General features: G+C 45.1%; 1 protein-coding gene across 1 annotated transcript in view; it reads left to right on the plus strand.

Annotated features, from left to right (window-relative positions):
- Positions 1 to 15,063, plus strand: part of arfgef3 (ARFGEF family member 3) — a 46,236-nt gene that overhangs the window by 24,644 nt on the left and 6,529 nt on the right. The window contains exons 14-28 of the mRNA XM_030770565.1: positions 137 to 244; positions 2,317 to 2,532; positions 3,075 to 3,185; positions 5,633 to 5,783; positions 6,693 to 6,989; positions 7,301 to 7,434; positions 7,740 to 7,885; positions 8,554 to 8,733; positions 9,654 to 9,795; positions 11,262 to 11,384; positions 12,160 to 12,263; positions 12,715 to 12,859; positions 13,213 to 13,341; positions 13,837 to 14,013; positions 14,660 to 14,774. Coding sequence (XP_030626425.1) covers positions 137 to 244; positions 2,317 to 2,532; positions 3,075 to 3,185; positions 5,633 to 5,783; positions 6,693 to 6,989; positions 7,301 to 7,434; positions 7,740 to 7,885; positions 8,554 to 8,733; positions 9,654 to 9,795; positions 11,262 to 11,384; positions 12,160 to 12,263; positions 12,715 to 12,859; positions 13,213 to 13,341; positions 13,837 to 14,013; positions 14,660 to 14,774 — 2,278 coding nt within the window. The remainder of the gene's footprint in view (positions 1 to 136; positions 245 to 2,316; positions 2,533 to 3,074; positions 3,186 to 5,632; positions 5,784 to 6,692; positions 6,990 to 7,300; positions 7,435 to 7,739; positions 7,886 to 8,553; positions 8,734 to 9,653; positions 9,796 to 11,261; positions 11,385 to 12,159; positions 12,264 to 12,714; positions 12,860 to 13,212; positions 13,342 to 13,836; positions 14,014 to 14,659; positions 14,775 to 15,063) is intronic.

Raw genomic sequence — 15,063 nt, forward strand, 5'->3', positions numbered from 1 at the left:
GAGAGCTGTGACACATGGTCAGTGCATCAGCTGTTACCCTACAGAGTGTTTTAATGCGTTTCATAAAACTGACAGCTGTCAGTCCACTGAATATTAAATATGCTCATATTTAACCCCTCACGGGATCTGCGCACAGACATCGACGGTCTGGGAAGCAGTGCCATCGGTGGTCAGCTGATCAGAAAGGCGTCTACACACTCATCCTTTAGCTCTGACAAGATTAACAACGACATCCTGACAGCAGGTCAGTGAAACACAAGCTTTCCTCCCGTGATGTCTGTGTGTGTGTGTGTGTGTGCGTGCGTGCGTGCGTGTGTGTGTGTGTGTGTAGGCATGTGTGTGTGTGCATGCGTGAGTGTGTATGTGTGTGTATGTGTGTGTGTGTGTGTGTATGTGTGTGTAGGCGTGTACTCAGAGAGTCTGAAGATCGCATTTCCCTTCCATCAGAGGAAAAGCACACAGTCATGCTGCCCTGTTACTGTGGCAACCACCAGCCACTGCCAGCAGAGCGCTCATGTTACTGGTGAGCAAACAGTCGGGGTTGTAATGACAGGGAGTACAGCCTTGTCCCTGGACTCCCTCAAATCCCTTTCATTTCCTGCTGTAGCTACAGGGACCCTGTGACTCTGTGAGCACAAATGATTTGGTTCCTTTAAGAATTTGATATTGTTGCCTAGTATTTCAAAATGAACCAAAAACATAATTAAATATTAATTTTTTATTAATTCATTTATTATTAATGACAACATGCAGTTTCATAGGAGACACTGCATTTGCTGACAGACATGTCCTCTGTGCAGTGCCCTCCTCAGGGCACCAGGCCCCAGTGCTTCAAAGCAGGACACACACAGGGCACGCAACAGCAGTGCCGCTCTCCTGCAGGAACCAAAGCGGCCGGTGCCTGTGACTTACAGATCTTAGTCTAAGTCTATGAGCTGATCTCAGTTTTCAGATAAAGACAATGTAGCATGTCAAAAGTTTGATCTGAGAATCAGTTCAGCTGTTAACAGTGTCTGAATGTCATCGTTCTTCTGATCATCATCATCACACACCTGACTTTAATCATCTCATCATCTTCACACACCTGACTTTAATCATCTCATCATCTTCACACACCTGACTTTAATCATCTTCAGACACACCTGACTTTAGTCATCTCATCATCTTCACACACCTGACTTTAATCATCTCATCATCTTCACACACCTGACTTTAATCATCTTCACACACCTGACTTTAATCATCTCATCATCTTCACACACCTGACTTTAACTCTGAGTTTCAGATTTCTCATAACGGAGTGATGGAGTCAGTATCTGTTTTCTCGTAGTGTCGTGATGGAGTGAATGTCTGTTTGTGAGAACTATCCTCTATTTTGTCATGTCGCTTAATCCCTGAGTCCTGAGTTCAGTCTGTCCTCACTGAATCGTTACTGATTGTTTGGTAGGGACTGTTTTTGCCCGCTACATCCTGACTGGCTGAATCATTACTGAATCATTACTGAATCATTACTGAATCATTAATGATTGTTTGGTTGGGACTGTTTTTGCCCGCTACATCCTGACTGGCTGAATCATTACTGAATCATTACTGAATCGTTACTGATTGTTTGGTAGGGACTGTTTTTGCCCGCTACATCCTGACTGGCTGAATCATTACTGAATCATTACTGAATCGTTACTGATTGTTTGGTAGGGACTGTTTTTGCCCGCTACATCCTGACTGGCTGAATCATTACTGAATCATTACTGAATCATTACTGAATCATGACTGATTGTTTGGTAGGGACTGTTTTTGCCCGCTACACCCTGACTGGCTGAATCATTACTGAATCATTACTGAATCATTACTGATTGTTTGGTAGGGACTGTTTTTGCCCACTACATCCTGACTGGCTGAATCATTACTGAATCATTACTGATTGTTTGGTAGGGACTGTTTTTGCCCGCTACATCCTGACTGGCTGAATCATTACTGAATCATTACTGAATCATTACTGACTGTTTGGTAGGGACTGTTTTTGCCCACTACATCCTGACTGGCTGAATCATTACTGAATCATTACTGAATCATTACTGATTGTTGGGTAGGGACTGTTTTTGCCCACTACATCCTGACTGGCTGAATCATTACTGAATCTTTACTGAATCATTACTGATTGTTTGGTAGGGACTGTTTTTGCCCGCTACATCCTGACTGGCTGAATCATTACTGAATCATTACTGATTGTTTGGTAGGGACTGTTTTTGCCCGCTACGTCCTGACTGGCTGAATCATTACTGAATCATTACTGAATCATGACTGATTGTTTGGTAGGGACTGTTTTTGCCCGCTACATCCTGACTGGCTGCTGGAGGAATTTGATTGACACGTTGTCCACGCCCCTGACCGGCCGCATGGCGGGCAGCTCCAAGGGCCTGGCCTTCATCTTAGGAGCAGAGGGGATGAAGGAGCAGAACCAGCGTGAGAGAGACACCATCTGTCTGAGTCTGGACGGCCTGCGGAAGGCCGCCGCCCTTAGCTGCACGTTAGGTAACCAACACGTCACATCTGGACATGAACAGGACACCGAACGATCGACGCGACGTTTAATCTTAAATTAATGTTTGTTTTGACCAACATACCCATCAAATGACTGTTACTGTGTCTGAAACACTGAGTAGCAAATTAATTCATTACTTAATTTGTGAAAAAAAAAATCTTAATCTCTCTGTGTGAGCAGGGTTTAATGCAGTGCTGTGCAATTTAATGTGTTGGCCTGTTGTTGTTCTGTCTTATTGGATGTGTAATGTTGATCTGTTATACTGAATGTGAGGTTGGAGTGATTCCAATGGGTGTTGTCTCGTGCGTGAGGGCTCCACCCACAGTCAGCCTCTCCATCGGCCCTGTTTATTAGCTGAATGTTTGTGTTTGTGTCTGTACCCTGTTTATTAGCTGAATATTTGTGTTTGTGTATGTACCCTGTGTATTAGCTGAATGTTTGTGTTTGTGTGTGTACCCTGTTTATTAGCTGAATATTTGTGTTTGTGTATGTACCCTGTGTATTAGCTGAATATTTGCGTTTGTGTCTGTAGGTGTTGCAGCCAACTGTGCATCTGCTCTGGCCCAGATGGCTGCAGCCTCCTGTGTGCAGGATGAGAAAGAGGAGAGAGAGATAAGAGAACCTGGAGACGCCATCACTCAAGGTACACAAACATGCGCACACACACACATGCATTCTCTCGCTCTCTCTCTCTTTTACACACACACACACACACACACACACACACACACACATTCGCTCTCTCTCTCTTTCTCTCTCTCTCTTTTACACAAACATACACACACACACACACACGTGTGCGCACACACATACACCTTCTCCCACACTAACTCACATATAAACAGACAAGTCAATGTTGTTCAACACCAGGATGTTTTATATGAATGTATGAATCTGCATAAGCATGTGATCACTGTCGCTTTGCATTTCTTTGTTTCAGCTACAGCCATACTGACTATTAATATAATTATACAGCACCGGCAATAAATTCCCACAACCTAATCCCACTAAACCTAACCCCTGTCCCAGAGTCTCACATCTAATCCCACTAACCTCATTGTCTCGCATCTAATCCCACCAACCCTAATCCCAGAGTCTCACATCTAATCCCACTAACCTCATTGTCTCGCACCTAATCCCACCAACCCTAATCCCAGAGTCTCATATCTAATCCCACTAACTCTAACCTCGTTGTCTCGCACCTAATTCCACTAACCCTAACTCTAATCTTGTTGCTTTGCACCTAATCCCACCAACCCTAATCCCAGTTCCTCACGTCTAATCCCATTTACCCTTGCTCTTATACTACAGCCTCACATGTAATCCTACAAATTTTAACCTTAATCCTGCAGGCTCAAATCTAATCTCACTAACTCTAGCATCATAGTCTCGCAACTAATCCCACTAACCCTAACCCTAAATCCCAATTTTCCCAATGATAGATTGTATCATTCTGACGTACCATTTTCCAGAGGCTGTAACTTCTTTAACTGAGCGAGATGGACACTGATGTCAGTCAGTCCAGTAGTTCCAGTCCCTGAGTTACACATCACTGACAACCCAGTCTCTTTCTCCACTTCTGTCACTGCTCATAGCTAAAAGCCCCGATGAAGTCTTAACCATCAGTTAGGGCCTAACAAGGGGTCATATGGATCCATCCTTAGCTGGGAACGGGGAACTTTTCAAAGAAACAGTAATTCTTTTATCATTCATTTCCATCTCTAGCTGTAGGTTACAGTGTGTCAGTGGTGGGCAGGCTGTGTAGCTAGATTTTCTGTTGGCTGTGTGTGTGGAGAGACAGTAGTGCTGTGGGTCTGTCTGCTGGTCCTGTATAACCTGTGCTCTCTCTCTGTGTGTGTGTGGAGAGACAGTACAGCTGTGGGTCTGTCTGCTGGTCCTGTATAACCTGTGCTCTCTCTGTCTCTGTGTGTGTGGAGAGACAGTAGTGCTGTGGGTCTGTCTGCTGGTCCTGTATAACCTGTGCTCTCTCTGTCTCTGTGTGTGTGGAGAGACAGTAGTGCTGTGGGTCTGTCTGCTGGTCCTGTATAACCTGTGCTCTCTCTGTGTGTGTGTGTGGAGAGACAGTACAGCTGTGGGTCTGTCTGCTGGTCCTTTATAACCTGTGCTCTCTCTGTCTCTGTGTGTGTGGCGAGACAGTAGTGCTGTGGGTCTGTCTGCTGGTCCTGTATAACCTGTGCTCTCTCTCTGTGTGTGTGTGGAGAGACAGTACAGCTGTGGGTCTGTCTGCTGGTCCTGTATAACCTGTGCTCTCTCTGTCTCTGTGTGTGTGGAGAGACAGTAGTGCTGTGGGTCTGTCTGCTGGTCCTGTATAACCTGTGCTCTCTCTCTGTGTGTGTGTGGAGAGACAGTACAGCTGTGGGTCTGTCTGCTGGTCCTGTATAACCTGTGCTCTCTCTGTCTCTGTGTGTGTGTGAAGAGACAGTACAGTTGTGGGTCTGTCTGCTGGTCCTGTATAACCTGTGCTCTGTCTGTGTGTGTGTGTGTGGAGAGACAGTACAGCTGTGGGTCTGTCTGCTGGTCCTGTATAACCTGTGCTCTCTCTCTGTGTGTGTGTGTGGAGAGACAGTACAGCTTCGGGTCTGTCTGCTGGTCCTGTATAACCTGTGCTCTCTCTCTGTGTGTGTGTGGAGAGACAGTACAGCTGTGGGTCTGTCTGCTGGTCCTGTATAACCTGTGCTCTCTCTGTGTGTGTGTGTGTGTGGAGAGACAGTACAGCTGTGGGTCTGTCTGCTGGTCCTGTATAACCTGTGCTCTCTGTGTGTGTGTGTGTGGAGAGACAGTAGTGCTGTGGGTCTGTCTGCTGGTCCTGTATAACCTGTGCTCTCTCTCTGTGTGTGTGTGTGGAGAGACAGTACAGCTGTGGGTCTGTCTGCTGGTCCTGTATAACCTGTGCTCTCTGTGTGTGTGTGTGTGTGTGGAGAGACAGTACAGCTGTGGGTCTGTCTGCTGGTCCTGTATAACCTGTGCTCTCTGTGTGTGTGTGTGTGTGTGGAGAGACAGTACAGCTGTGGGTCTGTCTGCTGGTCCTGTATAACCTGTGCTCTCTCTCTCTGTGTGTGTGTTTCTCAGTGAAGCAGCGTGTGGAGCAGCGGCTGGAGCAGATGGGTCTGTCCCAGGGTGTGCGCCTGCACACGGCTCACGTGCTCTGCATGGACGCCATTCTCAACGTTGGCCTGGAGATGGGCAGCCACAACCAGGACTGCTGGCCCCACGTGTTCAGGTACCTCACACCTCCTACTCTTTTCTTTAACCCTCGCTTGACTGTCCCAACAGCAGCCATAACCAACAGAGCACAGCAAAGGAAACTTAACTGACTGGAAGGATGAATCAAATAAAGAAACTATGGGGTCAGACATGCTGAATGAGCACTTGTTTCAGATCACTCACTCACACTCACACACACTAATTCACTCACTCACTCACTCACTCACTCACTCACTCACTCACTCACTCACACACTAATTCACTCACTCACTCACTCACTCACTCACTCACTAACTCACTCACTCACTCACTCACTCACTCACTCACTCAATAACTCACTCACTCACTCCCTCACTCACTCACACACTAATTCACTCACTCACTCACTCACTCTATAACTCACTCACTCACTCACTCTCACACACTAATTCACTCACTCACTCACTCACTCACTCACTCACTCACTCACTCACTCACACACTCACTCACTCACTCACTCACTCACTAATTCACTCACACACACTAATTCACTCACTCACTCACTCACTCACTCACTCACTCACTCACTCAGTCACTCAGTCACTCACTCACTCACTCACTCACTCACTCACTCACTCACTCAATAACTCACTCACTCACTCAATAACTCACTCACTCACACACACTAATTCACACACACTAATTCACTCACTCACTCACTCACTCGCTCACTCACACACACCAATTCACTCACTCACTCGCCATTTATCCTAATTAGGGTCACTGGGGGTGTTGGGGCCTATCCCAGTGCTCATTGGGCAAAAGGCGGGGAAACACCCTGGACAGGTCGCCAGTCCATTGCAGTGATATCAGATGAATGTAATGAAAACATAACTGTGATAAAAGTGCTCAGTGCTGATATCTAATCCTGTTGACTCTTACACAGGGTGGTGGAGTACGTCAGCTCTTTGGAACACATGCACTTCAGTGATGGCAGCTCCCAGCCGCCCATAGCCATCACCCAGGCCCAGCAGGCTGTGGACCTGGGGCTGGAGTTCAGCGGTGAGCCCAGCACCGCAGACCTGGAGCTGGGTCTGAGTCAGCCTGTCATCCAGCCCGTCTCCATCCAGGAGCTGCTGAGGGAGAGCAGCAGGTCCAAAGGCTTTGAGCTGCAGGGAAGCAGCCTGCTGACGGGGACCAGTGCGGCCAAGGCTGTGTGTATGCTCTCCACACAGGCGGACAGGTTAGAAACACCAGCCCCCACTCCTGTGGTGCTCTCTCTTTCTCCTGATTTTAAATTCCTCTGTCCTGTCTTTCTCTCTCTCTCTCTCTCTCTCTCTCTCTTTTATTGAATCCTCTGCATGCATGTGTTGTGTTTACCCTGGTTTGACCTCACTGTGCTCAGTATAGTGATAAGGCACGGCACTGTTTCACTAACTGCTGTATTATTTAAAGAACCACATACCTAACTCTGAGTATTTACTATTGGCAACATCCTCTCTATCATTTATAAATAACTCTTACTGTCCCTTGGGGTTCTGGCTCCCCCTGCAGGCTGTTTGAAGATGCTGCATGCAAACTCAACCTGGTGGGACTGGTGGGGTTCCTGCACCAGTTGAGAAAGGCCTCCCAGTCCCAGCTGTTTGACTCAGTCACGGAAACGGGAGACTACTCCTTAGCCATGCCAGGTGGGTAACACCTGCAAACGCCTGTGCACCTGCACACACTGGGATTCAGAAGCATCTGCCCAACAGGGCCACTTTCTGTGTTTTGTTTTTGTGCTGTCAGCAGAATTACTTGTTAATTCAGTATATTATCATTTAACATTTTCCCCTAAAATGTTCAATACACCAGATATCCTAATCAGTGGCCATGCTCATGTTGCAGTGAGTGAGATTCATGATACGTAGCCCAGCCGCGTTCTCTCAGCAGAGACAGTTTCTCTGTGAACTATTCTTGTTTCCATTCACCTGTCTGGCTTCTGCTTCTGAAGGGGAAGCCAAGTCAACACAGGACCGACGCAGTGCCCTACACCTCTTCAGACTGGGCGAAACCATGCTACGCATTGCCAAGAATAAAAGCCAGCCTCTGTTGCACATGATGAGAGCCTGGAGTGTTGTGGCCCCTCACCTGGTGGAGGTAGAGACCACTCCCCTCATGTCAAAATGTTTCTTCATTTGAACGAGTGTTATGGCCATTTTAATTTAGCAAGATGAGACTCAGAACACAGTGTGTTACTTGACTGAATTTGTGTTGTATGTGTTATGTCTGTGTTGTGTCTGTGTTGTGTCTGTGTTGCGTCTGTGTTATACTGTGTTGTGTCTGTGTTGTGTCTGTGTTATGTCTGTGTTGTGTCTGTGTTGTGTTTGTGTTTTGTCTTTGTTATATTGTGTTATACTGTGTTGTGTCTGTGTTGTTTCTGTGTGTTAGTGTTATATCGAAATGAAAAGCAGATCACATCATTATTAATCATTTTTACGGTATTGTTAGCGTGGCTCCTCTGAGTGTGAATATTACCACACAGTCTACATCATTTATACTGATATGTTGTCCTATTTGTTTGTGTTTCGAATAATAGCCTATCTTAAGACCTACAGAGGAAACCAGATGTTAACAATTACACTGAACCATTGATTAGCAGTTCTCTGTATAAACACATCAGTTTATGAATCAGGATATGCATGTTCCCAGATAAACATTAGGCAAACAACGTACTGATTTGTGTGTGCTGCATGGTACTTAACCAAAACATCACTGACTCGTTTTGGGGGCATAAATCTGTATTGTTCTCTCTGTGTCCTCACCAGGCGGCATGTCACAAAGAACGGCACGTATCCCAGAAGGCCGTGTCCTTCATCCATGACGTGCTGTTAGAGGTGCTGACCAGTTGGGCTGAGCTCCCGCACTTCCATGTCAACGAGGCCCTTTTTCGCCCGTTTGAGCACATTATGCAGCTGGAGCTGTGTGATGAGGACGTACAGGATCAGGTGACATCACTGCTTCGGGTTGCCGTGATACACAGGACGAGGGCCTGCATTCACAGAGAATCACAGAGAACTCTTAACAATGTTTCTGTTTGAAAGCTTTACCGAACAGGGTATTGAAACAGTGTTGAGAGCAGCTTTTATTAAAGAGATGATTAAACTTCTTATTCACGTCAGGTCTGTTAACAGTAATGCTTCACACTCAGACCTTATGACCAAACAGATTAAAACTCATTTTGATGAAAACTGTTTGACATTTAAACTGAATCATCCTTTTTCGTGGTCAAAACATCCAGTTGCTGACCTCTGAGAATACGGACTTGCGTGGATCCAAACATAAGTTTTTTTGTTTTTGGTTTTTTGTTTTTCACATGCCACTGTAGATTAGGGATTTTAGAATTTTAAGTTTGACTTCACAGACATGTCGTGCTCTCTCACTGCAGTCCATACCCAGCTGAGATGACTGGCTTACTTTATATGTCATAGCTCAGTGTGAACAGGGCTTATGACCTTAATAAGGTCAGTGCGTTTCACTAAGGTGGTCAGTATTTAAGAAATACACACATCGGTCGTTTGGAGATTCACATTTGTTGTTTTGGTGGAAGACTTTAGTCAAGCAAACAATCACACAGATCGACTTAGAACTATTTAAAACATCAAATGACCAAACTGGCTAGTTTGACAAACTTGAGGAAAATGTGATCATTTATCTCCTCCAAAGATTTTTTGCTGAAGAGTGAAGTATGTTTGTGAGTACAGGGCCAGACGGTGAAACGATCCCAGTCTGACCCTAAATCGTTCTCATTAAGAAATCTCTCTGCTTTATTTTAACTGAGCTTTTTCCAAACTAACCAGTCTTCCCAGGGGCTGTGGCAGTCTGGTGTGGATCAGTGCGCTCATGCAGTGCTCTGTCTGTCGGGCAGGTGATCACATCCATCGGGGAGCTGGTGGAGATGTGTGCACCTCAGATCCAGTCTGGCTGGAGGCCTCTCTTCAGCGCCCTCAGGACAGTGCACGGAAACAAGAGCGACATGAAGGACTATCTGATGGGGGAATACTCTATGGGTTAGTGTGGCATTAATTACAGCTGGAGCAATGGGTGTGGATTTGTGTTGTGTCTCTACTCTTAGTCATCACTGTGGGTGTGTGCAGTGTCACTGTGCTGTGTCCTGATTGGAGATGCTGTGAGCTTGTACTGTTGCCCTCCATATTGACAGGAATTTTGCTTGTGGTGAATTATCATTAACCTGTTTGGAAGATTTTCACAGGGTGTCGGGTCAGCCCCAGTGACCAGTCATAACTAACGTTTGAACCAAACATTTTAACTGGCTTCCAACGAGGCAGTGAGGAGGCAATCCATGTGTGGTTGGAAAGCTGTGTATGTGACTACATCTCTGAAAAACACATTGAACTCATGTACAGGTGCAAAACAAATGCTTTGCATTTTTAGTCTTTTTTGCCTTTGTCAGTCATTGACTAGACGTAGTCTAAAGAGACAAAATCACTAATGTCACAAACATCACAAATGCTCTGGATCTGGAATGTCATGCAGGTAATGTTTGACTTTTCTCTACAGCTCTTTCACTGTAATGGGTATCAAGCTATAATGAGCTTTTAGTAGACAGTGATACAGAGATACAGTGATGCAGAGATACAGGGATCAGAGATACAGTGATATAGAGATACAGTAATCAGAGATACAGTGATGCAGTGATGCAGAGATACAGGGATCAGAGATACAGTGATATAGAGATACAGTAATCAGAGATACAGTGATACAGTGATGCAGAGATACAGGGATCAGAGATACAGTGATATAGAGATACAGTGATATAGAGATACAGTGATACAGTGATGCAGAGATACAGGGATCAGAGATACAGTGATATAGAGATACAGTAATCAGAGATACAGTGATGTAGAGATACACTGATACAGAGATACAGTAATCAGAGATACAGGGATCAGAGATACAGTGATACAGAGATACAGTGATATAGAGATACAGTGATCAGAGATACAGTGATATAGAGATACAGTAATCAGAGATACAGTGATCAGAGATACAGGGATACAGAGATACAGTGATATAGAGATACAGTAATCAGAGATACAGTGATCAGAGATACAGTGATATAGAGATACAGTGATGCAGAGATACAGGGATCAGAGATACAGTGATATAGAGATACAGTGATCAGAGATACAGGGATCAGAGATGCAGAGATACAGTAATCAGAGATACAGTGATATGGAGATACATTAATCAGAGATACAGTGATATAGAGATACAGTGATATAGAGATACAGTGATCAGAGATACAGTGATCAGAGATACAGTGATGCAGAGATACAGTGATGTAGAGATACAGTAATCAGAGATACAGTTATACAGTAATCAGAGATACAGTGATGTAGAGATACAGTGATGCAGAGATACAGTGATGTACGCTTCTGTATTGGCCTGAATGCAGAGTCGTCAGCATGTCAGCCTAACCACAGTGATCTGCTGCTTTTTGTTGTCTTTGCAGGGAAATCGCAGGCACCTGTGTTTGATGTCTTTGAAGCCTTTATCAACACGGACAACATTCAGGTGTTTGCCAATGCAGCGACGGATTACATAATGTGCCTTATGAAGTTTGTCAAAGGCTTAGGTAAGACAGAATTACCCGTGTCACTGATGTGTGGGGATAAATATTTATTGCATAAAAGCTATTGTGCTTGGAACGCCTGGTCTACCTGATTCCTGACAGTTGCCTTGTCTTGTCCACTGTATGGAGACATTGTGTGATGACTTTATTCTGCCACTAGAGGGCATTATTTTCAGGCTCATCCACAGGGAAAACGTTCATCAGTACACATCATTATCAGTTCCCCATCATCACCCCAGTTTTATTATTTTAATGAGAAGTTCATTTACAGATACATTTATTTTATTTATAATGCTTGCTTATAATGACAAGCAAATATTAAGACCAAGATCCTGTTCACTGGACAAAGTAAAATGAAATGCATTTTAAAACATTCCAATATTTTAAAGGGAGACAGATTGTAGGATTCTGAAATGTTGGTAATATGTGGCTATTTTAGGTTATAAATATGAGGTTGAAAATGTGGGGTTGGCAGAGCAGTGAGACAGTTTCCGTGAATCTTCACTGACAGACGCTTGGTTTGGCCAATCAGCTAATGACACCCACTGATTGACAAATAGGGATATTAGCATTTTTAGCACTCTGAGTCTGATCTTTGAGACGTTTGGCAGATGTCTGACAGTCTGGTGGGAATGTGGGCGGTTCTGTTCTGCTTACCATAGATCGGGCTTATAAAATGAAGACAAGATGATAAGTTTGTGAGTGCTACATGTGAGATGAAAAGTTTTAGTGTTGCGTGTATGGCTGTTGACTGTGGCTGTGTTTGGTCTGCTTTCAGGAGAGGGGGATTATAAAGAGATTGGAGATTGTGTTCATATGAGTGGCTACAGCTCCACTGACCTGTGCCTCCCAGCGCTGGATTATCTGAGGAGATGTTCGCAGGTTTGGTTCTCAGTTTCTTCAGCGTCTGACAGTGGGTCAGTTCTGTCCACACTGTTCTGCCATACGTGGTCGTCATAGAGCAGACAGATCAGTATGATAAAAGACAGAATACTGAACAATATGAAATCCACACTGGAGAAGCAGTGTGCATGTCTCACAAGTCCATACTCCCTGTGTACTCGCATGTTTCTCTCACACGCTCAGGTCATGGTTTTGAGAGAAGGATGCATGGCTGAATATGAAATACACTCTCACTGTTGGAACATATTTACTTATTTTTTTCACTGATGTACAAACTTATTTTTCTACACACTTTATTCCTGTCATATTTGTCTGACCTGTCCTCAGCTGATTTACAAAACTGTGGAATAATTTTGATGTATCCCAATGGCTAAACTGATCTAACCGTTTTTAAGAAATATTTTGTGCTTGTGTATCATTATGTGTGCAGTTACTTGCAAATATCTACAAGATGCCTTCAAAGCCCGTGTTTCTTGGTGCACGGCTGGCCAGTCTGCCCACACGGGCACAGGAACGCTCAGCGGGCAGTGATGAGGGCATGGAAAGTGTTTTGGCCGAATTTGACGATGCTACAGGTGACGTTTAAAACTGACCTCCACATAACTACTACTACAAAGCCATCTCACATCCTAAATAAATGTGTGTGTCTCTGTCTGTGTGTGCGTGTGCTTGTCTGTGTGTGTGTCTGTGTGTGTGTGTTGTATGTGTGTGTGCGTGTGTGTGTTTGTGTGTGTGTGTGTGTGTGTGCGTGTGTGTGTGTGTATCTGTGTGTATCTGTGTGTGTGTGTGTTTGTATGTGTGCGTGTGAGTGTGTGTGTTTGTATTTGTGTGTATGTATGCGTGTGTGTGTGTGTACGTGTGTGTGTGCGTTTGCATTTGTGTGTATGTCTGCGTGTGTGTGTGTGTGTCTTTGTTTCTGTGTGTGCAGGTCTGATCCAGGTGTGGACCCTGTTGCTGGAGCAGCTGACTGCGGCCGTGTCAAACTGCCCTCGCCAGCACCAGCCGCCCACACTGGAGCTTCTCTTTGAGCTTCTCAGAGACATCACCAAAGTACCAGGTACCGTCTGCTCCAAGTACCAGGTACCGTCTGGTCCTAGTACCAGGTACCGTCTGGTCCTAGTACCAGGTACCGTCTGGTCCTAGTACCAGGTATGGTCTGGTCCAAGCCTCCGTCTGTGCTTTCATTAAAATCACACAAAAAGCAGAAATAAACTGCTTACCATAGGACTATAATACATACATACACACACACACACACACACACACACGCACATAAATACATACATACATAAATATTCTTTCATTTTCACAGTCATCACCTTTCTAAAACTGTATGAAGTCATTATAAACATATGAAATGAAATCTGTGGCCCATTAGTTTAGGGGATTTACCTGTTTGATAATTGCTGACACCACCTGGCTTCTGTTCAGTTCTGTCTCCTGGTTCTGAGCTTTGCTGTCACTTTCCACATCAGTCCAGATTTCATGTGCTGAACTGAATGATCCAGCATCAGTGCTGTCGGGTCAGAGCTCTGCTCTTTTTCCCCTGCAGGGCCCGGCTTCGCCATCTTCTCTGTGGTCCAGCTCCTCCTCCCTGTCATGTCGCTATGGTTGCAGCGTAGCCATGGTGACCACTCCTACTGGGATGTGGCAGCAGCGAATTTTAAGCATGCCATTGGGTTGTCCTGTGAGCTGGTGGTGGAACATATCCAAAACTTCATTCACTCAGGTAAATGCCACTTCACACACACACACACACACACACACACAGGAGAATAATGGACACAGCAGCGTGGAACTCTGTAACTCCACCTTGTCCAGTTTTGTCCCATGTCAGACATTATCCCGTACATAATTTCTGGGACTCAGGTGTAAAAATGATGTAATTTTATAGAGTCTCAGGTAAACGTCTGTTGTGTGTGCTGTTGTGTGTGCTGTTGTGAATGTCTGTTGTGTGTGCTGTTGTGAATGTCTGTTGTGTGTGCTGTTGTGTGTGCTGTTGTGAATGTCTGTTGTGTGTGCTGTTGTGAATGTCTGTTGTGTGTGCTGTTGTGAATGTCTGTTGTGTGTGCTGTTGTGAACGTCTGCTGTGTGTGTGCTGTTGTGAACGTCTGCTGTGTGTGTGCTGTTGTGAACATCTGCTGTGTGTGCTGTTGTGTGTGCTGTTGTGAATGTCTGTTGTGTGTGCTGTTGTGAATGTCTGTTGTGTGTGCTGTTGTGAATGTCTGTTGTGTGTGCTGTTGTGAATGTCTGTTGTGTGTGCTGTTGTGAACGTCTGCTGTGTGTGCTGTTGTGAATGTCTGTTGTGTGTGCTGTTGTGTAGATATCTGTTGTGTGTGCTGTTGTGAACATCTGCTGTGTGTGCTGTTGTGTAGATATCGGGTATGAGAGTCTAATCAACCTGATGCTGAAGGACCTGCTGAAGCTGCTGGTGGCGTGTGTGGCTGAACCGGCGGAAACCATCTCCAGAGTGGGCTGTTCCTGCATCCGGTCAGTCCCCAAATGTTTACCAGTCAACCCTCCGCTGTCTGACAGACCTCTCCTTTCTGAATAGACACATTACAGTCTGTTTCATGCCTTGGACTCCTTTAAATGAATGTAGTGCTTAGAGACAAGAGTGTTTTAAATAAATTCTCATCTAAACAGCTGTGGCCTGAAATGTTTTCCTGTTGCATGGGCTTAAAGGACAATAAAGTCACAGACGTGTAAGTTGTCGTGTGTCACTGAGGGAGCAGTAAGTCAGTAGACAGGTCAGTAGAGATTGAGCAGAGGGGCCTTT

Source organism: Chanos chanos, chromosome 4, assembly GCF_902362185.1.
Source record: "Chanos chanos chromosome 4, fChaCha1.1, whole genome shotgun sequence".
NCBI classification, from domain to species: domain Eukaryota; kingdom Metazoa; phylum Chordata; class Actinopteri; order Gonorynchiformes; family Chanidae; genus Chanos; species Chanos chanos.